A 27885-nucleotide genomic window follows, 5' to 3' on the forward strand; every position below is an offset into this window, starting at 1 on the left:
GTCAGACTGACATCATAACAGAGTTTCTCAATCCACTCCTGAGGGACTCCTGGTCGTTTCACAGAATTGTTTTATACACCGTGTCCATATTCATAAGAATCAGTTCCTCCCTCCCACGCCCACAAATTGGGGAAAACAAACATTCTTTCCCATTGACCCCCATTGTAAAAGATCCAACTTCTTTGTCGATTGTATTTTTTTATATTAAAGAAAAAACAAAACATGCTGAAAAGCTGCTTTGTTGTTCAGTGTATATGTAACCAGGTCAAAAATCCTGACCTACGGTTCACATCGCTCCCAAGTAGGGAAATGGAGCCTTACTCACTCACGTGGCTGCTAGCACCGTCATGAAAAGGGGCAATATTATGTTTTTATAAGTAGTGAGAACACTCGGGAGCAGGCAGTGTTGAAAAGTAATCTTTTGACATGTTGGACTTTTCTTAAATATAGTTTTGTAATTGACTGAAACAAGAAGACAACAAAAAAAGTGTGTTTGAATTTTTTTTTTGTTGCTGTGAGCCAATGGAGTAACCTAGGTAACCACAGGTTGTTTTCCCCACAGGTGGGCAGGGCCGTGACGTTCTATCTAATACCGACTAGGAGTATTCAGGGGTGGAAATGGAAAAAAGTCACTACTTCCCACCCCTTTCTCAGTTCCACTAGTACACCTGAATCAACATGTTCAACTAATCATCAAGCCCGTGATTAGTTGAAACAGCTGTGCTACTAATAAATAGTATTTTAAAGTACTGTATTTTACATCTGGCCCATGGCCTGTTGCTAAAGTGACGTAATTTGTGTTGAATTATGTTTGTTGTGCCTCCAGAAGTTGCTGAATATCTCTTCATCTTGTGTGTCTCCAGGTGATGAGGAGCCACCTGCTGTCAGCTCTCTGCGCTGCGCCATGGCAACCATCTGTAAAGCTGAGCTCCACCAACAACATCTAAAGCAGTCTGAAGGACTGGGGCTCCCTCCTGTTCCTGTTGCTCCCTTGTAGTGAACGGAACAACAACTTTACATTACCTGGACACGCAGAAAGACACTTTACTGCCTTCAATGACACTGCCTTGATACAGACCATCATCCCGAGTTGTACTAGCTATCTAAAACATTGGATCCCAAATGAACAGTGTACGGTAACCAAGCCCATGGATGTCAGTGATGTCATCTGCTTTGGAATCTCTGTGGACTTGTGGCTGATAGAACACTGAGGAATGATGATGTCATTGTTTTAGAACACAGAGGGTTTTGTGAATGTTCTAAGTTGTGTGAAGGCAAGGCGTTATTTAATCAAATGGTTCTATGTTGTTTTGCAGCGCTGTCCTGTATTTGTTAGTGGTCTAAAGGTGTTTATTTTAGACTAGGCCAGATCTTCCCTTTAAAACATCCCATACCAGGTTACTAGTTCACTAACACATCTGCTTCAACTCCTCTAATAATCATCAACCCTTGATTACTTGAATTAGGTGTGTTAGTGCTTGGCTTGAACAAAAACTCTGCAGCTTGAACAAAAGCTCTGCGACTTCAACACCAGATGTAGTGTGTTTCTAACTGGGACAATTCCGTGAGCCAGTGGTGATGACCATGCTCTTTTGAGTGGGAGAACGTTAGTTTGTTACTTCATTTTAATTGATTGAAAATTATGAAATATGAAATTACTTTTTAAGGATACAAGGTGCGTCAAAACACTTTTACTTGTTTTTTTAATGTAGTTTTCACACCAATTTGTTTTACTAATAGAAAAGGTTTAACACCTCTTGTATAAGAGATCAGATAAATTGTGAGTACCTAGGGCTGTGGCGGTCATGACATTTCGTCAGCCAGTGTTTGTCAAGCAAATAACTGTCGGTCTCACGGTAATTGACCGTTAATTAACATAAACACATTGAGCATCTCCTGGTTTCCACACACAGCCTACAAGCCACGGATGCAGACCTTTGGAACATCTACATTTTAAAAAGTCTAATAAATCCATGTAATAAAGCCTACACCTTCACAATAAATCCATTATTTATTTTAGACAGGTCTAAAGAAACATGATATGAAGAAAATGTAGTCTATTTCAGAAGAACTGAAGAGCATATTCTGAGTTGTCCTTATGTTAGGTCCTGATCTGGCTATGAAAAACGGCTGTGGGCTACGATAGTTAATTTAGCAGACAAAATTTGGTTAGAATTCCGTGGCATTATTTTATATTATGAAGAATACAATTGAACAAAGCTGAATAAAATAGAGAGGATGTTTTCTCCAAATGATTTGAGGGAGTGAACACATGTGCTATTGTGTTTTGAGCAGTTAACAAACAAATAGGTATTCCTATGTGCTTCATTTATAGTTGTTAATGTAACTTTAGTTGTTCTACAAACGTTGGGCTATATGTTTTGATTTTTAATACATTGTAAGGCTGCATGCTGAGACTAATGATGATTTGAAAAAAGGTACTTGAAAGGCATCTGCTTTGTTGTTTTTTTGCGCAGGCTGTAGCTTACACACTTCATCAGTCTCTCATTCACAATTTGACAAGCGCTTGACAATGCCTTGAATTTCCCAGGGGTATCCCCTTTGTGTGGCCGATGCACCCCAAAAAAAAAAATGTTGTGCGTTTTGCGGCCAGTACCCGTTGTTCCTTTCTCCCTGATTGCTACATGCTTCGAAGCACCCCTCACTCACATGGCTCAGGTCTTTCTCACAGGCTACAAGTGAAGACAGGCACATCGGGGATGCAACTGCGTCCTCATCCAATTCAGAGGTACATATTGAACATATTGGAAGAACGTTCCACATTTATTTTTTGTCAACAAACAATATGAGTAAGCCTAAAGAACAGCAAAAGCACTAGCCTATGTCAATCTACTATCCCCCATAGTACAACAGTTGACTTATTCTATTCTGTGTGAGAAATAAATATTCCAAACATAGTCTGGGACAGTTGTGGGATGCGATAGATCCCAAATTAATAACCACTAGCATCAAAAAAGCTTTTTTTACGCGATGAGACTGATGCAACAGATCAGAACGTTTAGCTTAAAATGTGATAAACTATTAGGCTATTTCATCACATTATAAGCGCAGCAATGCGCACATGGCAGTAGGCTATAAGCGGAATGTTCCATTAGCGGGAAAACACCATTATCAAAAGTAACTGCAAATGCTATTATGCATGTAATGATTTTATTATAAAGGTGCATTTTTATGCTGAAAATGTTCTTCCCCGAACTGAAACTCACGCGCTGCTTATGTATGCCAGTTAGGCTTTACACCTCTTGTAAAGCAGATTAATGTGCTTAATTTTAAGAAATTATTTGGCCACTTTAGATGTGATACAAACCTTATCAAAACATATAGACCTATGGGCTACATGAGGTGTGTAACTATGATTAGAAAAAGTCACACAAAAAAGTGATTGTTTCCTGCAATATTAGCCTATCAATATTAGTGATAGGCTAATATTGTCACCCATCAGATCTTGATTTAATATTGTCTTTACATATACTAAATAATATATGTGTGAAATTTGTTTGGATTTAGAATGGATCATTATCATGCACCTGTCTCGAAACGGGGTCAGAATAGGAAAAATACATGTCATCTATGCACTTAAATAGCCAATGGAGGACGCTTTTCCCCGTGTGGTTTATTTTCATGCCAGCCAGGTAGGTTAAGCTCCTGTTGTAAAGATAAGCAAAATAAATGATAATGAGAAATAAATATAGTAGGCTTAGCCTATAGAAAGCTGATCCTTCTATTTTTAGTAGAGGCCATCACTCTATTTTCTCACGCAATTGCATAGCCTATAGAAATGTTGCTCAACAGGAGCTCATGGGCTCTCATGAAGTGTTTGATTAGATTTCCCATCACATTTGCATTGACGTCAGAGTGATTAGAGAGACAATAGAGTGCTGAGTACCGGGCAGTTAGCAAGATTGGTAGACTCCTAATGACCAGCAGCAGCATCAGAGCTTGGAGAAAGCCGGGGTTGCGGTAATATGGTCACCGCCCCAGGAGTACCCACACTCTCTTTGATCATATATTTGACACCAGCAGTTCTGCATTTTTTTTTGTCTCAATCAGAGGAGTGGACAGAGGTGTCCATTTTAGGAGCAATTTCATAAAATAAATGCCTTTATTTGAAACTTGGAAAATATACTGTTATTCAACTCTTAAAGAGAAAAAATCGAATTCAGCCTTATGGGGTCTTCAGTATACAGCGCATTCGGAAAGTATTCAGACCCCTTGACTTTTCCCCCATTTTGTTAACGTTACAGCTGTATTCTAAAATAGATTAAATTAACAAATGTGGTCATCAATCTACACACAATACCCCGTAATGACAAAGTGCAAACAGGTTTTTAGAAATGTACAGAAAATAAAAAACAGAAATACCTTATCTACATAAGTATTCAGCCCCTTTGCTATACGATTTGAAATTGAGCTGAGGTGCATCCTGTTTCGATTGATCATCCTTGAGATGTTTCTACAACTTCATTGGAGTCCACCTGTGGTAAATTCAATTGCTTGGACATGATGTGGAAAGGCACACACCTGTCTATATAAGGTCCCACAGTTGACAGTGCATGTCAGAGCTAAAACAAAGCCATGAGGTCGAAGGAATTGTCCATAGAGCTCTGAGACAGGATTGTGTCAAGGCACAGACCTGGGGCAGTATTGAAGGTCCCCAAGAACACAGTGGCCTCCATCATTCTTAAATGGAAGCAGTTTGGAACCGCCAAGAGTGTTCTTAGAGCTGGCTGCCTGGCCAAACTGAGCAATCGGGGGAGAAGGGCCTTGGTCAGGGAGATGACCAAGAACCCAATGGTCACTCTGACAGAGCTCCAGAGTTGATCTGTTCAGATGGGAGAATTTTACAGAAGGACAACCTTATCTGCAGCACTGATCAAACATCTCTGGAGAGACCTGAAAATACCTGTGCAGCGACACTCCCCATCCAACCTGACAGGGCTTGAGAGGATCTGCAGAGGAGAATGGGAGAAACTCCCCAAATACAGGTGTGCCAAGCTTGTAGCGTCATACCCAAGAAGACTCGAGGCTGTAATCGCTGACAAATGTGCTTCAACAAAGTACTGAGTAAAGGTTCTGAATACCTACATGAATGTGATATTTCCATTTTTTTTAAATATACATTTGGACCATTTTCTAAAAAACTATTTTTGCTTTGGCATAATGGGGTATTGTGTGTAGATTTTATGAGGGGGAAAAAACAATTTAATCAATTTTAGAATAAGGCTGTAACATAGCAAAACGTGTAAACGGTCAAGGGTTTTAGTACCAGTCATTTTTAGAGCTTTGTAAATATGCAAAAGTAGTTACATAAAATCTATTTTATTCCAGTTTTGTATAGTTTTTAGATTCTTCGTTTTTTTTCTACATTATATACATACAGTGTACTGTTTTATAGTACTCTAATGTAGGAAATAAACATACATTGAAATAAAGTTGTTTTTTTCTATTATTGAAAACTTTGATTCTAGCCTCGGACAACCAGGTCAAGGAGATGGGACTTGGAATGATGGCTCCACAAAACTAAATGTTTTTTGCTGCTCAAAAACTAAACATGAAGAACACAATCTGTTACAATATCATTTACTCTCTTTATTTGGAAACATATACGTATATTTGATATTTTCCCAGTTGACGTGCTATTTGAAGTGGTAGACCAATTGAGTGAGCAACTGATTTCCCTGTACAATACATATAAGCTTAGGTAGCAGACGTTAAAGAAACGGCTGAAACTAGATCCCCTCAATCAGGGTTCCCCAACTGGCAGCACGCTGTGGTTTCATTTGGCACTTCAAGTTTTCTGAGCAATAAATATATATGTATATTACACTGAGTGTAGAAAACATTAGGAACAGCTGCTCTTTCCATGACATAGACCGGCTACGTGAATCCACGTCAAAGCTATGATCCCTTATTGATGTCAGTGTAGATGAAGGGGAAAGGCAGGTTAAAGAAGGATTTTCAAGCCTTGAGACAATTGAGACATGGCTTGTGTGCCATGCAGAGGGTAAATGAGAAAAACAAAACATTCAAGATTCAAATGTGTGTGTGTGTATGTGTATTATTTATACATTTTTTCTTTGAAAAATGTCAGCACGGTTAGAAATATTTTTTGGCGTCAAATAGTAGATATGTTTGGTCCTCTTGCGGTCAATTTGCAGTCTGCATATTATTTCTAATTATCTTCCGGCTCCCCGACAATCGGCGCAAGAAAAAATCGTCCAGTGGCTGAATGTAGTTGATGATCCCTACCCTACATACCGGTCTTGAAAAGATGAAAAACAACTGTCAGTGGAGGTTATTTCTTCTGCACTGTTCAACCAAACCAGTAAATGTGGAGGAGGAGTTAAAATGGATATTCCCTTTGTTAAAGCCGGGACTCGGCAGAGGTGACTGTAGCTCTGGGCCAAGTACACTTGCACGTGTATTGTAAATCCAAGGTCCAGGTCAAGATACACACCGGCAGTTATGATACAATGTATCCTATTATTGCATGTTTCAGTAACTGTCACATGTGGTGTCATAATGTTTGGGATAGAAGTAAACCTTTGTAAAAGCTATGCATAGTCATATTTCCTCCAACCTACAAATTAAGTCACATGTTTGTCTATTATAAACATGATGGCTTTCATTATGACTGACAGTCACGCTTAAATTCAGTAGCAATATGGAAAGTGTATTAACCGTTAATAATCGTATTTTTTAGATGGTATAGATTAGCTTCCAGTGGTGAATATAATGTACTATTCAAAAGAGACAATTGGTGTAAAGAGCGGATTAGAAATCACACCGATGACTACACTTCCTGTAGGCTTTTATTTACGAATGTAATTTTCCATGGTGTGCACTGTACTGTATTATCTCACTGTAAAAAAAAAAAAAAAAAACACGTCGGTCACACACACAAACATACACTGTTTATGGGCGGTGCTTGGAGCCGCGATACAACTCCACCGTGGACCATAATCTGTGTTCCGTGAGGCACCAATGCGTGAAACAACCGTAGGCACAGACAAAAAGAAGCGTAACACTTGATGGTTAAAAACAAAGCTAGACTATTTCAAGGGCGATACGTTATGTATGTAAATATTGGTGATTCAAAGTGAAAGTTTGTCATTGACGACCTGTTTTATTATACGCGGAAAAAGTAGTTTATTCTTTTTTAATCGGGACTGTTTGGAGTTGACAGTCTATGTATGACGAGACGATTATATATTACTTGTTTCCTCGTTCGAAAAACGTTTTAGTTTTTTTGGAATACATTACAGTGGAAGAACTCTAATCACATGCAAACAAGCGATGGAAACAAAGACGTTTCAGGGTAAGATGTCTTTCGATTATAACTCAAACTCAACCAATCAGACTTGCCATAATTTCCATAAATGCAGTCAACACCAACTACAAACATGTTGTGATTTATTTATTATTTTTCTTGCGCTACATTGTATGGGATACACTGTATGGGGTAGAATGTAGGCTAAATAAACTGTTAACAGGTTCTAAATCATGAACTTTATGATGTAAACCTGAACCTGAGTGACATTGCGTAATAATCTTCTTTGCATGACATTGTAGAGTATAGTCAGTAGGTAATTCCTATGACTAACTGCAGCCTATATTTTAACTCAGTTTGTGTGGTGGTGGTGGTGGATAGGGGTGAAGATGATGATGATGAAGTTTATAATTTTGCAACCTTTATCCCACATAAACATAGCTTCATTTGTCAATTCAGGAAAGCATTGCCAAGACAATTTTGTCCTTTTATATTCAATCTCTCACATATCGACCCGAGTGATGTCAGAATGGGCTCATAATGAGGTCACTAAGAGTTCAAATGGCCAACTGTAGGAGCCTACTTCTAATTCTACTGTAGCTGATGGCTCAAGTTTCCCCAGTTGTCTGTGATTTACTGTGTGTGCCCTTCTGTCTACCAGCAGAGTCAGTCCTCAGGGTCAGACACTGGTGGCCTCTGGTACTTGTAATGTTTTGTCACATCTTTGGCCTCCCATTCATGGTCTTTAGGAGAGCAAACATCATCAAGGTGTCGGAATGCTGCTGTCTGTTTGTGGCCGGTATTGTCGCAACTTTCAGGAATCCCAGCTACTGCCTGGCAGTTTGGATTCTTCTTCTTCTTCACAGCTTCATTTGTTCCACTTCTTAGTATTGTTTCTGTTCTATTCTCTCTCACCCATGTACATAGGACTATTGTCACATGTTGACAGAAAGGAGCTGTAAAGGAACTGTTTGAGTGTTCTCATCCATCTCGGCCATACATACACTTTAAGATGTTGTTTTTGATTGAGAAATAGGAATATTTCACTGGCTACGTTCAGTTGGTATTATAAACATCTACATTTCAACATTCAGTCAAAAGCCATGATGACAGACGAGGCGGCCGGCTTTCATTTTCACATGTCGCATCTTTTTAATCAGCAGGTGTTAAGGACTCAACTATTGAGGCCTCAGTTGAGTTGTAGTAGTACCCTGGTTGTCTACACAGTGTCTCAGGCTTGTGCATACCAGGATTTGTGTGGTATGTGGGTGCTGGCAAATCAGGTTTTTGTCTGTGAACACATGGATTGAACTGAACAGGTCAGAGTTTTGGATGTGAACACATGGGGTGAACTGAACAGGTCAGAGTTTTGAATGTGAACACAGAAGTGGGTGAACCCAAGCATGTGTACCAATTGGCACACTATTCCCTACTGTACATAGTGCACTACTTTTGATGAGGGAGAGAGGGCAAGGGAGAGTACCAGAGGACCAGCATACTCACCCCTAATCCCCAACCTAATCCCCTTTCAATGTGGCAGAATAAATCATCTTTTGACATGGACTGACGGCCGCATTGCTCCTCTGAGGTTGGGGCTATCTCTACCCTCTCTCCACGTCCTCTTTCTCTCTCTTTCTATTCATCATCTATCTCTCTCTCTCCCTCTGTTTCTCTTTCTATCTATCATCTCACTTTCTCTCTCTATCCCTCTCTATCTGTCTCTCTTTCTCTCTCTATCTGTCCCTCTCTCTCTTTTTCTCCCTTTCACACGTTCATGGCCAACGAGAGCCCTTCCCTGTGTTTTCTGCCTATGTTAGTAGTTTCTCACTGTCAAGCTTCCCTCAGTTCAGTCAGTCACTACCTACTGTATATCGTTTTTCTCTATATTTGTCTATTTGCCAACGTGTCGATTAGAAAGTTTCCTATCTCTTCCTCACACACATGAGTTCACACACTCACTGAGTTCAGCATGGCCAGTGAGGTAATGGTAGATTTTGTGCAGGCCTGATTGCAGAGTGGCGGTGGGAATCACAGACAGAGTGCTGCTGGAAAGCTCCTCCAGAGGACTGGAAAGTTGTTGGAAGCTTCCAGCTTTCATGGTTACCACTCCCAACCATTTCCCTGCCTCCGACTCTACCCTTTCTCCCTCCCTCTCTCCCTCCCTATCTCCCTCCCTATCTACCATCTCTCCCTTTCTCCCTGCCTCTCTACCCTCTCTCCTTCTCTCTCTACCCCCTCTCCCTCCCTCTCTACCCCTCTCTCCTTCTCTCTCTACCCCCTCTCTCCTTCTCTCTCTACCCCCTCTCCTTCTCTCTCTACCCCCTCTCCTTCTCTCTCTACCCCCTCTCCCTCCCTCCCTCTCTACCCTCTCTCCCTCCCTCTCTACCCCCTCTCCTTCTCTCTCTATCCCCTCTCCCTCCCTCTCTACCCCCTCTCCCTCCCTCTCTACCCTTTCTCCTTCTCTCTCTACCCCCTCTCCCTCCCTCTCTACCCTCCCTCTCTTTCTCCCTCCCTCTCTACCCCCTCTCCCTCCCTCTCTACCCTCTCTCCCTCCCTCTCTACCCCCTCTCCCTCCCTCTCTACCCCCTCTCCCTCCCTCTCTACCCCCTCTCCCGCTCTCTCTCAGGGCAGAGGGTAGCAGTGTATTTAGTAGCGTGGGAACTTTATCCCTCCTAATAACGTTTTGTAATATTCCACTCTACTCTTCTCTTTACAAACAATCTCTATATATTTATTAATTTCCCCCCCAAAAGTCTACCACTGTTCTAGTGGACAAAGCTATTCTTCAGGGGAAAGACGAGGAGATTATTTTTACGGTTACTGTTACACCTCTTCTTCTCTAGTTGAGGTTTAGATGATAGTGAAAATTCTAACAGTCAAAGAGGCAAGGTTATCGTAAGCCCTATAGTCTTAAATGAGGAAGAAACAGTGATGTAAAGTAACTACGTAAAAATACTTTAAAGTACTACTTAAGTCGTTTTTTGGGATATCTGTACTTTGCTATTTATATTTTTGGCAGCTTTTACTTTTCCTCCTCTACATTCCTAAGGAAAATATATACTTTTTACTCCTTACATTTTCCTGGATGCACAAAAGTACATTTAGAATGCTTAGCAGGACAGGAAAATTGTCAAATTCACGCACTTATCAAGAGAGCATTTTTTTAAAATTTAACTAGGCAAGTCAGTTTAGAACAAATTCTAATTTTACAATGACGGCCTAACCTGGCCAAACCCTTCCTTAACCCGGACGACGCTGGGCAAATTGTGCGCCGCCCTATGGGACTCCCGATCACGGCCGGTTGTGATACAGCCCGGGGTCAAACCAGGGTCTGTCATGACGCCTCTAGCACTGAAATGCAGTGCCTTAGACCACTGTGCCACTCGGGCCTCTGATCTGGTGGTGTCACTAAACACAAATGCTCCATTTGTAAATGATATCAGTGTTGGAGTGTGCCCAAGGCTATTCGTATTTATGGTTTGCTTAATAAGGAATTTGAAATGATTTATAGCTTTTACTTTTGATATTTTAACTATGTTTTAAACCAGATACTTTTAGATTTTTGCTCAAGTAGTATTTTACTGGGTGAATTTCATTTTTACTTGAATCATTTTCTATTAACACATCTTTACTTTTACACAAGTATGAATATTGGGTACTTTTTCCACCACTGGGAAGAGATTCATTCTGCCCATAAAATGGACAGCTAGTACACAGCATGTTGTATACTATGCATTTCTTCAGTTGATAAGTGTCTTATTTACTATGTATTACTATGGTATTGATATATTATTATATCACTATGTGTTAGCTCTTTCGAATTGGGGTTGTCCTTTGGGCTTGAACCATATGTGAGTCAATACTGTGTTCCCATAGGAAAATGGAGGCAGAGGGAGTTCTGAGAAAACATTGTGGTGCTTCAATGATATATCATGGGCTGGCCCTCCTAGCAGTTAAAGAGGGGAGCTGTGGGCAGTGTGAATCTGTCCCTCCCTGCCCACTATGGTACATTACTACAGTACATGTGCTGTCACCATGTTGAATACAGATGTCTCCATATCTGCCTTTGCCCTGCAGTGTCCATATCTGTGAGAACTCTCTCTCCTGCAACTAGAAAGTTATATTATTAATTTAAAGAGCAACTGCCCCTAAAAACCAATGGCTAATTTAGAAAACAGTCTATATGGCATCGATATGAGTCAGAAACATTTATCTACTGTCAAAATTGACTACAAAGTGTGAATAGGATCATTTCAGTCAGAAAGTCAGTCTCATCCAACACTGAGTTTTGTGAGACTTGTGGTTGTGACTACATCACAACATAAATTAATGTTGGGTTTGTTTCAATCCTTCCCACATGCCGACAGTTGACAGCACACAAGTAATCGTTAATATATAGTGCCGCTGCACGTGACACAATCATAATGCTGTGTTAGATTTAGGTTGACATTGGATATCCATATAGGGCTAGTTAGGGACCATCTGTAATTTACACAATGTACATGGAACAATATAGTACAATTCCTGTAGCTCCAAATGTCATTGACTTAAAAACCTCAAACCAGCTATAAATTGTAGAAATTAATTTACAAATATTGAAAACATGTAATGAGAGTACTAAAAGGTGTGCAACATAAAAATATTGTCTCATTTACATTGTGCAATTTATTGACAGTCCCTAACTATTTTATTTCACCTTTATTTAACCAGGGTAGGCCAGTTGAGAACAAGTTGTCATTTACAACTGCGACCTGGCCAAGATAAAGCAAAGCAGTGTGACAAAAACAACAACACAGAGTTACACATAAACAAACGTACAGTCAATAACACAAAATAAAAGAAAAATGTAAAAATCTATGTACAGTGTGTGCAAATGTGGAAGAGTAGGGAGGTAGGCAATAAATAGGCCCTAGAGGTGAAAATAATTCCAATTTAGCATTAATACTGGAGTGATAGATGTGCAGATGATGATGTGCAAATAGAGATACTGGGGTGCAAAAGAGCAAGAGTGTAAGTAATAATATGGGGATGAGGTAGTTGGGTGTACTATTTACAGATTGGCTGTGTACAGGTACAGTGATTGGTAAACTGCTCTGACAGCTGATGCTTAATTAGAGAGGGAGATTTTTGCAATTCGTTCCAATCATTGGCAGCAGAGAACTGGAAGGAAAGGCGGGTGAAGGAAGTGTTGGCTTTGGGGATGACCAGTGCAATATACCTGCTGGGTCGCGTGCTACGGGTGGGTGTTGCTATGGTGACCAGTGAGCTGAGATAAGGCGGGCTTTACCTAGCAAAGACTTATAGATGACCTGAAGCCAGTGGGTTTGGTGATGGATATGTAGTGAGGGCCAGCCGACGAGAGCATACAGGTCGCAGTGGTGGGTAGTATATGGGGCTTTGGTGACAAAACGGATTGTACTGTGATAGACTGCATCCAATTTCCTGACTAGAGTATCGGAGGCTATTTTGTAAATGACATCGCCGAAGTCAAGGATCAGTAGGACAGTCAGTTTTACGAGGGTATGTTATTGAAAAAATATATATATTTTACCTTTATTTAACCAGGTAGGCCATTTGAGAATAAGTTCTCATTTACAACTGTGACCTGGCCAAGATAAAGCAAAGCAGTGCGACAAAAACAACAACACAGAGTTACACATGGGATAAACAAATGTGCAGTCAATGACACAATAGAAAAATCTGTATACAAGGTGTGCAAATGACGTAAGGAGGTAAGGCAATAAATTGGCCAATAGTGGCGAAGTAATTACAATTTAGCAATTTACACTGGAGTGATATATGTGCAGATGAGGATGTGCAAGTAGAAATACTGGTGTGCAAAAGAGCAGAAAAACAAAAACAAATATGGGGATGAGGTAGGTAGTTGGTTGGATGGGCTATTTACAGATGGGCTGTGTACAGCTGCAGCAATCGGTAAGCTGCTCTGACAGCTGACGCTTAAAGTTAGTGAGGGAGATATAAGTCTCCAACTTCAGTGATTTTTGCAATTCGTTCCAGTCATTGGCAGCAGAGAACTGTAAGGAAAGGCAGCCAAAGGAGGTGTTTGCTTTGGGGATGACCATTGAAATATACCTGCTGGAGAGCATGCTATGGGTGGGTATTGCTATGGTGACCAGTTGAGCTGAGATAAGGCGGAGCTATACCTAGCAAAGACTTATAGATGACCTGGAGCCAGTGGGTTTGGCGACAAATACCAGCCAACGAGAGCATACGGGTCGCAGTGGTGGGTAGTATACGGGTCTTTGGTGACCAAACGGATTGCACTGTGATAGACTGCATCCAATTTGCTGAGTAGAGTGTTGGAGGCTAATTTGTAAATTACATTGCCGAAGTCAAGGATCGGTAGGATAGTCAGTTTTATGAGGGTAAGTTTGGCAGCATGAGTGAAGGAGGCTTTGTTGCAAAATAACTTTCGCAAACAAAAATATATTTAAATACATTTTTCCAAGGTCGCACACCAGCCGGCTAAAGCTAATTGTCAAAATAATTTGTCTAACTCAACCCACCGTTGAACACAAACAAGAGACACCAACATCAAGCCACACCCCAAAACCAACTCACGTTTGAATTAACCAAATCTAAAACCAGGCCAAATCAGGAAGTGCAGTCTCTCTTTAACCTTTATATGTATTCAATAGACTAGGAACTTGAAACTGTGTTATCTGTGCTTCCTTGTGTGTTTTGCTTGTCTCCTTGGTTAACACACTGGTAAACAGCTGTGTGTGTATTCACTCAACTGGATCACGTTTTGAGACGATTATTTGAGTTTAATAGGCTCTGCCAAAGCAGTAATATAGTTTATTTTATAGTATATAGTAATATAGTATATTATATAGTATTATAGAAATATAGTATATTATATAGTGCTATGGTAATATCGTATATTATATAGTACTATAGTGTATTATATAGTACTATAGCAATATATTATAAGGTACTATAGTAATGTAGTATATTATATGGTACTCTAGTAATATAGTATATAGTAATATCTACATATCATGGTTGATGATGGGGGTAGTTGGGTACAGTAGTTGACTACAGAGAACTGACCTGGTTAACATCATGTATTTACCATCCACTCACAGTGATGCTGTAATGCTGTAAAGTCTCAGCCAGCCTACTGATAGGATATGGTGTGTGTGAGAAATTGTGCACACACAGCAGTAGTTACTAGGTGCTAGGAGAGGAGACACCAGCTGTTATCAGAGAGTGAGAGATAAGGACTTACTGTTTCAGGTAGTGTGTGCGTGCGTGTGTTCATGTGTGTGTGCACGTGTTAATTCTTACCAGCTCCGCATTGCACTCTCCTCTGGTTGTTACTCTCTGTTCTCTCATGGTATTGGTGGGCAGACCGGGCACCACCCATTGTGAACCAATCAAACTCCACCGCAGGGGATTGATTACATGTCACCTGAGTGTCCAGTTCCTCTGCCAGACCTTTATCACTAGTTGATAAGTTGGACCTCTACAGTTGATAGGGATGAATAAAATGAAGGTGTGGTTGATACAGGGTGATCCGATGTGGGCCTATACAGAATAGCCATTTACATAGACACAGGGTGATCTGATGTGGGCCTATACAGAATAGCCATTTAAATAGACACAGGGTGATCTGATGTGGGCCTATACAGAATAGCCATTTAAATAGACACAGGGTGATCTGATGTGGGCCTATACAGAATAGCCATTTACATAGACACAGGGTGATCTGATGTGGGCCTATACAGAATAGCCATTTAAATAGACACAGGGTGATCCTATGTGGGCCTATATAGAATAGCCATTTAAATAGACACAGGGTGATCCGATGCCGGCCTATACAGAATACCCATTTAAATAGATACAGGGTGATTTGACGTGGGCCTATACAGAATAGCCATTTAATAGACACAGGGTGATCCGGTGCCGGCCTATACAGAATAGTCATTTAAATAGATACAGGGTGATCCGATGCCGACCTATACAGAATAGCCATTTATATATACTGAACAAAAATATGAACACAATGTGCAACAATTTCAACAATTTTATTGAGCTACAGTTCATATAAGAAAAAAAGTAATTTTAAATAAATTCATTAGGCCCTAATCTATGGATTTCACATGACTGGGCAGAGGTGATGCCATGGGTGGGCCCCTGAGGGCGTAAGCCCACCCACTTGGGAGCCAGGCCCACTCACTGGGGATCCAGGCCCAGCCAATCAGAATTTGTTTTTCCCCACAAAAGAGCTTTATTACAGACAGAAATACTCCTCAGTTTCATCAGCTGTCCGGGTGGCTGGTCTCAGCCGATCCCGCAGGTGAAGAAGCCGGATGTGGAGGTCCTGGGCTGGTGTGGTAACACGTGGTCTGTGGTTGTGAGGCCGGTTGGACATACTGACAAATTCTCTAAAACAACGTTGGAGGTGGCTTATGGTAGAGAAATTAACATTCAATTCTCTGGCAACAGCTCTGGACATTCCTGCAGTCAGCATGACAATTGCACGCTCCCTCAAAGCTTGAGACATTGTGTTGTGACAAAACGGCACATTTTAGAGTTGCATTTTATTGTCCCCAGCACAAGTGCACCTTTGTAAGGATCATGCTGTTTAATCAGCTTCTTGATATGCCACACCTGTCAGGTGGATGGATTATCTTGGCAAAGGAGAAATGCTCACTAACAGGGAGGTAAACTTCAACATTTGAGAGAAATAAGCATTTTGTGCGTATGGAACATTTCTGTGATCTTTTATTTCAGCTCATAAAACATGGGACAAACACTTTACATGTTGCTTTTATATTTGTGTTCAGTGTAGATACAGAACAGCCATTTAAATAGATACAGGGGGATCCGATGTGGGCTTACAGGTTACAGAATTGCCATTTAAATAGATACAGGCAGAGTATATGATCTTAGTGTAATATCTAGATTGAAGATGATAGCCTGGTTCTAGATGTGTTTATGATTAGCCCCTCTGACTATCATTGTGGAAGTTTGCTAAACATAAGCACATGCTACAGACCTGAGTTCAGTGCTGACTACCCAGCTAACAATTCTAGGGAGAGAGAACGTATTTGTAATGTTACCGTAATGTTCCCCTAATGCTTGAGTGTCCAGTTTTCCATTATTTAGGGGAACGTTCTATCTATGTTAGTAAAAACCTTTGGAGAACCTTTTTAGCGTGTTTTGGTGTTAAGTTCCATTTGACATTAAGGGAATGTTATCTAGACTATACAACATTAATGTTCTAGAAGTGTTTTATGGGACGTTGCACCTGTCCAGTTTTCTGTGGGTAAGGATTCCATCAACATCCCACCAAACATTCACAGGACATGGTTGCCATGTTCTCAGAACATAAGGTATGAATGTTCTAGACATGTTTCATGAGAACGTTGCAAAAACATTTGTATGTCCAAAGAAAAATTCCTTACTCATCACGTCTTGTGACTGTTGCCAATGTCGAACGCCCTAACCAGGCAGGGGCGCAAGTTTCACTGGGTACGGTGGGGACATGCCCCTCCCCACATTCTGAAATTGCATTTCTGTCCCCCCCAGTTTTATCATTGAAATGTGATACAAAACGAGGCAATGGTGTGCTTAAGGACCATGTGGACGCTTCCGAGCGGTTGGGTTGGCTGTTTGGAGTGTTTATCCGACCGGATTTTTTTTTATATAACAAATTATGTCCCCCCACTTCTAAAACCAAAGTTGCACCCCTGTCTCTAGGGCATGTGCTTATTGGGTCAGTATAGTTAGGCCCTGTCCAGAGGAAACCTAACCCCTCCTACCTAGGCACTTGTGTAGATCGTAAATAACTTGATAGGTGTATGTGTAACCTTTATTTAACTAGGCAAGTCAGTTAAGGACAAATTCTTATTTACAATGACAGCCTACACCAGCCAATCCCAGACAACAATGGGCCAACTGTGCACTGCCCTATGGGACTCCCAATCACAGCCAGTTGTGCTACAGCCAGGATTTGAACCAGAATGTCTGTAGTGACACCTCAAGCACTTAAGACCACTTGGGAGCAACAGGGTGAATCCACTTTGAAGTAAATCTCAGTTCTGTTATTAAAAGTACACACATAGTGATTCATGAGTAAAATTGTTAATATGCCCCACCAAAATTAGACAACTATACAGAAAGCTCTTAAACATTGTTGAACTAAGTAAATCAAATCAATGATGAGAGGATAGTCAAATTAATTGATAACTGACACAGCCATTGTGGCGTATCAGGAGGAGCGGAATGCCATGAACCAAGAGGTCGTGAGTTTAAATCCCAGGTGAAAACTTTTTGAATAATAATTACTGTATGAATGAACATGCACAATGTAATCATGTTTGTCAAATATGCAAGTTAAAAGCACTGTGTGTGAGTATCCCTTGCCAACAGACAAAAAGAGCCTTGGCAACAGTAACAAGGCGTGATGTGTGTTAGCATTTTTTGGGGGAGGGAGAACAATTCTTTGGAACCAACAGGCGACGTCCTGACAACTGATGCACAGAAATGTTCTTGTAACGTTCTCATGAAACGTGTCTAGAATATTAATATCTTACATTCTGATAACAACCATGTCCTGTGCACGCTTGGTGGGACATTGATGGAATATTCTCCTAACCTTCAGAAAACTGGACACCGGAATGTTCTTGCAACCTACCCAGTGCTCAGGAAACAGATGTGAGTGGGGGGGGTCAGCAGGCTTTCCTTTCCAGTTCCAGGTACAGTGAGAGAGGTCAGGAAACAGAGGATTGTCTCACAGTGCCCATCCCTCTCTCTTTCTCTCTCTATTTCTCTCCCCACTAATCTCTACCTCTATATATGTATCTTTCTCTTAGTAACATCCTTCATCAGGGGGGTGTTCAAATTAAACTTTCAAATGTTCCCTATAGCCTCATTTTCCCACACCATCTTTAAAATTACAGCAGTACTCAGCAGACAGATATATATCTCTCAACTGCTAACTCCTGGCAATGGAAGCTTTTAGCAGTTTTTAAGTCAGACAGAAGTGATGAAGCCAAGTTGACAGTTGCTCCTAGATAGTTTCCTCACGGCCTGATGGCCAGGTGATGGAGCTCCAGTTTAGAGAGCGAGAAAAAGTTAGGGAAGTCCCCCGAAATGTAGAACCTCCAAGTTCATGTCCAACACAGAGGATAGAGGAAAAACAGTTTTCTATGTTGAATTTATGGTGTTTTCGATGTCCAATATACAGATTCAGAGGACGGAGAGTTTCAATCTGCATGAGAATCTTTAGACTGAAACACAAGTCTTCTAGTCTGTTCTCTCTCTAGCAGTTGCCTGAGGTTGCACGTTTTCAAGTCTTAGGTAAGACGAGCATGGTTCACCGAACCACCTCTGTTTTAGTCATGTGGAAATCTGGAAATGCAGACCCTCCTGCGTGTGCTGACCTTGTCATGTGGTAGTATTTACAGGGTGTTTACAGTGGGCTCATAGGTTTTTTTTTACATGATGAAACCTTGTAATTAAAAGATGCCGGTTAATGTTCTCAGTAATTAGTCTACACACAGATTCGCCATGCATCACGTTCCCATCTAATCCTACTTTTCATGCCGTATATCTCCCAAAAAATGAGGATTGTTCAATCATAGTAAACATATCACCTAAAATCTAAGAAGTATGTTTTCCTAGATTGGCTTTTGAAACCTGACAGTCACTTGTGCCTTGTGGGTTAGTTTTGTTTTATAGTGAACATTCAGCTCTCGACATATGCTTTTACTGGGCATGGGGAGTTCTTCCAAGTCTGGTCACCTGTTGAGGAAAAAACTCCTGCGCCCAGTTTTTCTAAAGTTATCTGATCGGATTTTGGTTAACAGATAGGGCTCTTGAGTGGTGCAGTGGTCTAAGGCACTGAATCTCTGTGAAAGAAGTGTCACTACAGTCACTGGTATGAATCCAAGCTGAATCACATCCGGCTGTGATTAGGAGTCCCATGGGGCGAGACACAATTGGCCCAGAATTGTCTGGGTTTGGCAGGGGTAGGCCTTCATTGTAAATAAGAACTTGTTCTTAACTGATTTGCCTCGTTTATTAAAACATTTAAAAATGGATAGATATAGAACGGGTGTCCCCATTCAAGTCAATGATATGCCGATTCTCATATCCTATGCATTTAATCCAATCAGACAACTTTTGATAAACTGGGCAGTGATGAACAGGGAAAACTCCTGAAACTACTAAATCACAACTGCATTACCTTTCAGTGTAGACTTAAATGACAATGGTTGATGTTGTGCACCTTTTGACCACCAGATGGCCCCAGAGGTTTGTTTTGACCATAGAGTAGGTCAACCATTATACTGTAGGGAACATGGCTGTATCATCTGCTCTTTCTAAACAGATGGAAACTGTCACCCTATTCTCATCAGGCTTCTGGCCATCCATTTCCAGGACTTGTACTTTCATCATTTTATCTAAAAGCCTTTTTAAATGTCATTATTTTGCATACTGAAGTGCTGTTTTGGCAAACGCTCAGATTTTGCCTGACATTTGCTCATCTTTAGTTATGGAGCTTTCCTTTATTTTGCTTTTAAAGGATTACATATAGCACATTTATTTGTGTAATATAAACTAGAAGTCGACCGATTATGATTTTTCAACGCCGATACCGATACCGATTATTGGAGGACAAAAAAGCCAATACCGATTTAATCGGCCGATTAATTTTTTAAATATTTTTTATATATATATCATACACACACACATTTTTTGTAATAATGACAATTGCAACAATACTGAATGAACAATGAACACTTTTATTTTAACTTAATATAATACATAAATAAAATCAATTTAGTCTCAAATAACAAGAGAACACATGTTAAAACGACCCACTAGCTTTCATGGGTCTTCAATATTCCCAGTTAAGAAGTTTTAGGTTGTAGTGCAGAAAGCAGAGCTTGTCTGCATGGTCCCCTGTCAGTCTGCTCCTCCGCGAAACACAGACCTTATTTGAAGTAGATCAAGACATTCTCTATGGAAGACATGAACAGTAAAATAACGTTTTAACCTTTCAAGTTCAGCCGCAAGTTATTACAGGAATTATAACGCGTCAACTATTTCTCTCTAAACCATATACCTTTGACTAATCCGGAAACTATCACCTCGAAAACAAAACGTTTATTCCGTTCCGTATTTTATCTAACGGGTGGCATCCATGAGTCTAAATATTCCTGTTACATTGCACAACCTTCAATGTTATGTCATAATTACGTAAAATTCTGGCAAATTAGTTCGCAAAGAGCCAGGCGGCCCAAACTGTTGCATATACCCTGACTCTGCATGCAATGAACGCAAGAGAAATGACACAATTTCACCTGGTTAATATTGCCTGCTAACCTGGATTTCTTTTAGCTAAATATGCAGGTTTAAAAATATATACTTGTGTATTGATTTTAAGAAAGGCATTGATGTTTATGGTTAAGTACACATTGGAGCAATGACAGTCATTGATTGATTGTCTTTTATAAGATAAGTTTAATACTAGCTAGCAACTTACCTTAGCTTACTGCATTCGCGTAACAGGCAGGCTCCTCTTGGAGTGCAACGTAATCAGATGTTAGAGCATTGGACTAGTTAACTGTAAGTTTGCAAGATTGGATCCCCCGAGCTGACAAGGTTAAAAATCTGTCGTCATTGAAAATAAGAATGTGTTCTTAACTGACTTGCCTAGTTAAATAAAGATTAAATAAAGGTGTAAAAAAAAAAAATAACGATTTCCGATTGTTATGAAAATTTGAAATCGGCCCTAAGTAATCGGCCCTTCCGATTAATCGGTCGACCTCTAATATAAACCCAGGGGACTAGGGGAGTACAGTAGTGTACATGGAAAGGGAGTACAGTAGTGTGCATGGAAGGGGACTATGGGAGTACAGTAGGGTATATGGAAGAGGAGTAGGGGAGTACAGTAGTGTGCATCGAAAGGGAGTACAGTAGTGTGCATGGAAGGGGACTAGGGGAGTACAGTAGGGTACATAGGAGGGGACTAGGGGAGTATGGAAGGGGCCTATGGGAGTACAGTAGGGTGCATGGAAGTGGAGTACAGTAGGGTACATGTAGGGTACATGGAAGGGGAGTACAGGAGGGGACATGGAAGGGGACTAGGGGAGTATGGAAGGGGACTATGGGAGTACAGTAGGGTGCATGGAAGGGGAGTGCAGTAGGGTGCATGGAAGGGGACTGTGTGAGAGAAGTAGGGTGCATGGAAGGGGACTATGGGAGTACAGTAGGGTGCATGGAAGGGGACTATGGAAGTACAGTAGGGTGCATGGAAGGGGAGTGCAGTAGGGTGCATGGAAGGGGACTATGGGAGTGATGTAGGGTGCATGGAAGGGGACTATGGGAGTACAGTAGGGTGCATGGAAGGGGACTATGGAAGTACAGTAGGGTGCATGGAAGGGGAGTACAGTAGGGTGCATGGAAGGATATTTCTAGAACTGTCCTAAGAGAGAATAGTGAGTCACAGATGGAGCCTGTTGAGTTGGCAGTGGGCTCATTAGACCCCAGGCCATTTATGGTAATTTCCTGCTCAGTTGCTAGCTCAGCCGTCTCCTAGGGGACTGAGAGGGGTCTATTGCAGTACACTAGCACATCAGGAGGACATCAGGAGGACCATGACTCCAAGCTCAGATGCCTTGTATTGTTTCATGATATCTTTATTGTATTTTTATTGTGTATGGATGCCAATTTGGCGGGAATTAGAGAGATGTTTTTCAACCTGTTGCTTCCCTACTAAAGGAAATGTGGGCGGCGATCTTATCCTGCAAGGGCCTGTGTGGGTGTAACGGATGTGAAATGGCTAGCTAGTTAGCGGGGACGCGCTAGTAGTATTTCAATCAGTTACGTCACTTGCTCTGAGACTTAAGTAGGGTTTCCCCTTGCTCTGCAAGGGCCGCGGCTTTTGTGGAGCGATGGGTAACGACGCTTCGTGGGTGTCAGTTGCTGAGGTGTGCAGAAGGTCCCTGGTTCGCGCCCGGGTCGGGGCGAGGGGACGACGTAAAGTTATACTGTTACATGGGTGCAGGCCTTTTTGTCCAGCTAGTCAAAGCAGTTATGTGCAACGAGTAGGAATGGACAATCTTATCAACAACAGGCTGTTGAGAGGGCAGGTCTTTTCTCTGTCTAAAGCGGAAACACCCCTGATTCAGCATATAAAGTTATCATTGAAAACTGTGTTTGGTTCACCTGACATTTGCTCATCTTTAGTTATGGAGCTTTCCTTTATTTTGCTTTTAAAGGATTACATATAGCACATTTATTTGTGTAATATAAACCCAGGGGACTAGGGGAGTACAGTAGTGTACATTTAAGGCGACTATGGGAGTACAGTAGTGTACATTTAAGGGGACTATGGGAGTACAGTAGGGTATATGGAAGAGGACTAGGGGAGTACAGTAGTGTGCATGGAAGGGGACTAGGGGAGTACAGTAGGGTACATGGAAGGGGAGTACAGGAGGGTACATGGAAGGGGACTAGGGGAGTACAGTAGAGTGCATGGAAGGGGCCTATGGGAGTACAGTAGGGTGCATGGACGGGGACTAGGGGAGTACAGTAGAGTGCATGTAAGGGGAGTACAGTAGTGTGCATGGAAGGGGACTAGGGGAGTACAGTAGGGTACATGGAAGGGGAGTACAGGAGTACAGTAGGGTGCATGTAAGGGGAGTACAGTAGGGTGCATGGAAGGGGTGTACAGTAAGGTGCATGAACAAGGACTAGGAGAGTACGGTAGGGTGCATGGAAGAGGACTAGGAGAGTACAGTAGGGTGCATGGAAGGGGTGTACAGTAGGGTGCATGGACAGGGAGTACAGTAGGGTGCATGGAAGGGGAGTACAGTAGAGTGCATGAACAAGGACTAGGAGAGTATGGTAGGGTGCATGGAAGAGGACTAGGAGAGTACAGTAGGGTGCATGGAAGGGGTGTACAGTAGGGTGCATGAACAAGGACTAGGAGAGTACGGTAGTGTGCATGGAAGAGGACTAGGAGAGTACAGTAGGGTGCATGGAAGGGGTGTACAGTAGGGTGCATGGACGGGGAGTACAGTAGGGTGCATGGAAGGGGGCTATGGGAGTACAGTAGGGTGTGTATGGATGATGGGAGTAGGGTGTGTTTGGTTGATTAGCTGAATCAGGTGTGTTTCTGCTTTAGACAGAGAAAAGACCTGCCCTCTCAACAGCCCGTTGTTGATAAGATTGTCCATTCCTACTCGTTGCACCTAGGAGATCACATTAATGGGCTGTAGTATTTTTATATAATGGATAAAGAAAATCCACACTCATCATCTCTCCTGCTGTATGTATTTTTTAAGTTGCCATTAATCAGTGTGTTCTGGGTCATTGATCAGTGTGTTCTGGGTCATTTATCAGTGTGTTCTGGGTCATTGATCAGTGTGGCCTGGGCCATTGATCAGTGTGGGCTGGGTCATTGCCTGAGGGGATTTCAGCCTGACTACGATGATGGGTGACGGGGCATCTCCTGTCTCACTATCAGCGAGAGGATGTGATTTATCATCAATACTTGGTGTCAGAGAGCCTGTCTGGTCTGTGATCTCAGGTAAGAGTGGTCTTATCATAGCTCCTCTGCTATAACCTCTGACCTCTAGGACCTCTAGAACTGTGGGAAAAGAGCTCAGCGGATAAGACAGGACAAGGGTCCCACATGAAAAAATACTATAGTACACTATGGTATAAATACTACAGTATTCACTGTAGTGATTTTGCGGACTTCACTGTAATATTCACTCTATTGTTTTTGTGGACTAAAGTGAATAGTAGTATTTACTGTAGTTTACTGTAGTATTTACTGTAGTTTACTGTGGTATTTACAGTTAACTATAGTATAAATACTGTAGTAAAGAACCGTAGTATATACTGTAGTATTTATGGTGGTGTTTTTGCAGACATTATTGTAGTATTCTCACCTATAGGTGGCACAAATTGGCATATGGGGGTGGGGAATGGATGGGGAATACGCACAAATACTGTAGTTAAAGTGTAGTATGTTTTTGCAGATATTACACAGTGTTTTTTTAGTGGACAATACTGTAGTATTTACTATAGTATTCTATAGTATATTACAAAATTCTCTAATAACTACTAGACATGATCGAGGTATACTAAAGTGTGTAGTATAGTATTATACAGTGTACTACAGTTTACTACAAAATTCTATAGTAAGTACTGTAGTATTCTATAGTAAACTGTAGTATTTTTTTTTAAATCTGTTGTTCTGCCCCCTGAACAAGGCAGTTAACCACTGGTCCTAGGCTGTCATTGAAAATAAGAATTTGTTCTTAACTTACTTGCCTAGTTAAATAAAGTTTTTTATTTTTTTTATTCCTAACTCAGTTGCTGGAAAGGAAGGAAACGGCTCAGGGATTTCACCATGAGGCCAGTGGTGACTTTAAAACTGTCACAGAGTTTAATGGCTGTGATAGGAGAACTGAGGATGGATCAACAACATTGTAGTTACTCTACAATACTAACCTAATTGACAGGGTAAAAAGAAGGAATCCTGTACAGAATGAAAATATTCCAGAACGTGCATCCTGATTGCAAACAGGGACTAAAGTAATAGCGCAAAAAATGTGGCAAAGCAATTAACTTTTTGTCCTGAATACAAAGTGTGTTTAAGTTTTCAAAGTGTTCTCTAATCCAAGATGGCGTGTAAGAAGTATATTGCTTGTCCCGTGTAAATATTCCGTTTATTTAAATTTTTTGTATATGTTTCAATATATTTCAATCTCTTTTTTTCCATTTTCAAATTAAATATACCTTCCTGTAAACCACCTCGCCCAATGTGGTACGGATCTGCTATTTTTTAGACCTTATAACTGGAACCTCCATCAGTAGCTAGCCAGCTAATTAGCTACTAGCTATTTAGTCATTGTTAGCCACTGCTAGCGGTCTTTACCTTTAGCTCAGGCACCAGTCGCTTTAGTCGGGATAATACCTGCCAGTCTGCACAGCGTGATATCAGCCCTGAGCATATCGGACTGCTTTGTTCCACTACATCACCGGATTCCTGCCGCAAGTTCTGGACCATTACACCGGATCATCGCAGCTAGCTAGCTGCTACTGAGTGGCTATTGTGGCTAACGTCCTTGTCCAGAAGCAAGCACCGAGATAGCCTCGAGCTAGGCCCATCTAGCCAAAGAAGTACACCAACTACAATACCTCTCTTGCCAATTGGCCTGGACCCTTTGTCGACACGGAGCCCCGCCGATCCATCACGACTGGTCTGCTGACGTAATTCGGCCGATGTGCTCTCAACCGGCCTCTGCGTCGTGGATGTCGGTGAAGACCCATCTGCTAGCCCCGGCCCACTAGCTTTCTGAACGCCGTGTCTCCCGCTCGCCTAGCGTGGTAACGACTACCGAGCAGCTCCCTGTTTCATGTATTGCTGCTCATTGGACCTTCTGATCACTCGGCTACACAGCTGATGCCTGCTGGACTGTTCATTAACATGTTACTTAATTTTGTTTATCTGTCAGCCCCAGCCTCAAACTCAGGCCCTGTGTGTAGCTAACTGACCCTCTCTGCCTATTCATCACCATTTACCCGTTGTTGTTGTCTTAGCCGTTTACCCATTGTTGTCTTACCCGTTGTTGTCTTAGCTCTCCCAATCAACAGGAAGGCCACCAAAAATCCTGAAATTTCCATCCCCAACTACAACATTTTCCGTCAAGATAGAACTGCTAAAGGGGGCAGAGTTGCAATCTACTATCCAGGTCTATGCCCAAACAGTTCGATCTTCTACTTTTAAAAATCCATCTCTCCAGAAATAAATCTCTCACTGTTGCTGCTTGTTATAGACCCCTTCAGCTCCCAGCTGTGCCCCGGACACCATATGTGAATTGATTGCCTCACATCTATCGTCAGAGTTTGTACTGTTAGGTGTTCTTTAAAAGTGTTTTCCTCACCATCTTAAAAAAGCATGCCCCTTTCAAACAATGTAGAACTAAAAACAGATATAGCCCTTGGTTCACTCTGGACTTGACTGCCCTTGACCAGCACAAAAACATCCTGTGGCGTACTGCACTAGCATCGAATAGTCCCCGCGATATGCAACTTTTCAGGGAAGTCAGGAACCAATATACACAGCTTTTTCAAACAGAAATTTGCATCCTGCAGCACTAATTCCAAAAGGTTTTGGGACACTGTAAACTCCATGGAGAATAAGAGCACCTCCTCCCAGCTGCCCACTGCACTGAGGCTAGGAAACACTGTCACCACCGATAAATCCACGATAATCGAGAATTTCAACAAGCATTACTCTACGGCTGGCCATGCTTTCCACCTGGCTACCCCTACCCCGGCCAACAGCTCTGCACCCCCCGCAGCAACTGGCCCAAGCCCCCCCTGATGTTATGAAAGAGCTGCAAAATCTGGATCCCTACAAATCAGCTGGGCTAGACAATCTGGACCCTCTCTTCCTAAAATTATCCGCCGCCATTGTTGCAACCCCTATTACTAGTTTGTTCAACCTCTCTTTCGTATCGTCTGAGATTCCTAAAGATTGGAAAGCGGCCACTGTCATCCCACTCTTCAAAGGAGGAGACACTCTAGACCCAAACTGTTACAGATCTATATCCACCCTGCCCTGCCTTTCTAAAGTCTTCAAAAGCCAAGTTAACGAACAGATCACCGACCATTTCGAATCCCACCGTACCTTCTCCGCTATGCAATCTGGTTTCCGAGCTGGTCACGGGTGCACCTCAGCCACGCTCAAGGTCCTAAACGATATCATAACCGCCGTTGATAAAAGACAGTACTGTGCAGCCGTCTACATCGACCTGGCCAAGGCTTTCAACACCGTATTCTTATCAAAAGACTCAACAGCCTTGGTTTCTCTAATGACTGCCTCGCCTGATTCATTAACTACATCTCAGATAGAGTTCAGTGTGTCAAATCGGAGGTGCCACATGGTTCAATTCTCGGGCTGACTCTTTTCTCTGTATATATCAATGATGTCGCTCTTGCTGCGGGTGATTATTTGATCCACCTCTACGCAGGCGACACCATTCTGTAAACCTATGGCCCTTCTTTGGACACTGTGTTAACAAACCTCCAAACGAGCTTCAATACCATACAACACTCCTTCCGTGGCCTCCAACTGCTCTTAAATGCTAGTAAAACTAAGTGCATAATCTTCAACCGATTGGTGCCCGCACCCGCCCACCCGACTAGCATCACTACTCTGGGCAGTTCTGACTTAGAATATGTGGACAACTATAAGTCCCTAGGTGTCTGGCTAGACTGTAAACTCTCCTTCCAGACTCATATTAAGCATCTCCAATCCAAAATTAAATCTAGAATCGGTTTCCTATTTCGCAACAAAACCTCCTTCACTCATGCTGCCAAACATACCCTCGTAAAACTGACTATCCTACCGATCCTTGACTTCGGCGATGACATTTACAAAATTGCCTCCAACACTCTACTCAGCAAATTGGATGCAGTCTATCACAGTGCCATCCATTTGTCACCAAAGCCCCATATACTACCCACCACTGTGACCTGTATGCTCTCGATGGCTCCCACTGGCCCCAGGTCATCTTTATTGCCTTACCTCC

General features: G+C 41.8%; 2 protein-coding genes across 4 annotated transcripts in view; both read left to right on the plus strand.

Moving 5' to 3' along the window:
* The window catches only part of LOC129851467 (interleukin-17 receptor D-like), a 66144-nt gene extending 60691 nt beyond the window's left edge, over positions 1–5453 (plus strand). For all 3 annotated transcript variants that reach the window (XM_055918025.1, XM_055918024.1, XM_055918026.1), the window contains exon 14: positions 864–5453. In XM_055918025.1, coding sequence (XP_055774000.1) covers positions 864–997 — 134 coding nt within the window. In that variant the 3' untranslated portion in view covers positions 998–5453. The remainder of the gene's footprint in view (positions 1–863) is intronic.
* Positions 5454–6945: 1492 nt separating this feature from the next.
* The window catches only part of arhgef3 (Rho guanine nucleotide exchange factor (GEF) 3), a 104660-nt gene continuing 83720 nt past the window's right edge, over positions 6946–27885 (plus strand). The window contains exon 1 of the mRNA XM_055918027.1: positions 6946–7339. Coding sequence (XP_055774002.1) covers positions 7305–7339 — 35 coding nt within the window. The 5' untranslated portion in view covers positions 6946–7304. The remainder of the gene's footprint in view (positions 7340–27885) is intronic.

Source organism: Salvelinus fontinalis, chromosome 3, assembly GCF_029448725.1.
Source record: "Salvelinus fontinalis isolate EN_2023a chromosome 3, ASM2944872v1, whole genome shotgun sequence".
Classification (NCBI taxonomy): domain Eukaryota; kingdom Metazoa; phylum Chordata; class Actinopteri; order Salmoniformes; family Salmonidae; genus Salvelinus; species Salvelinus fontinalis.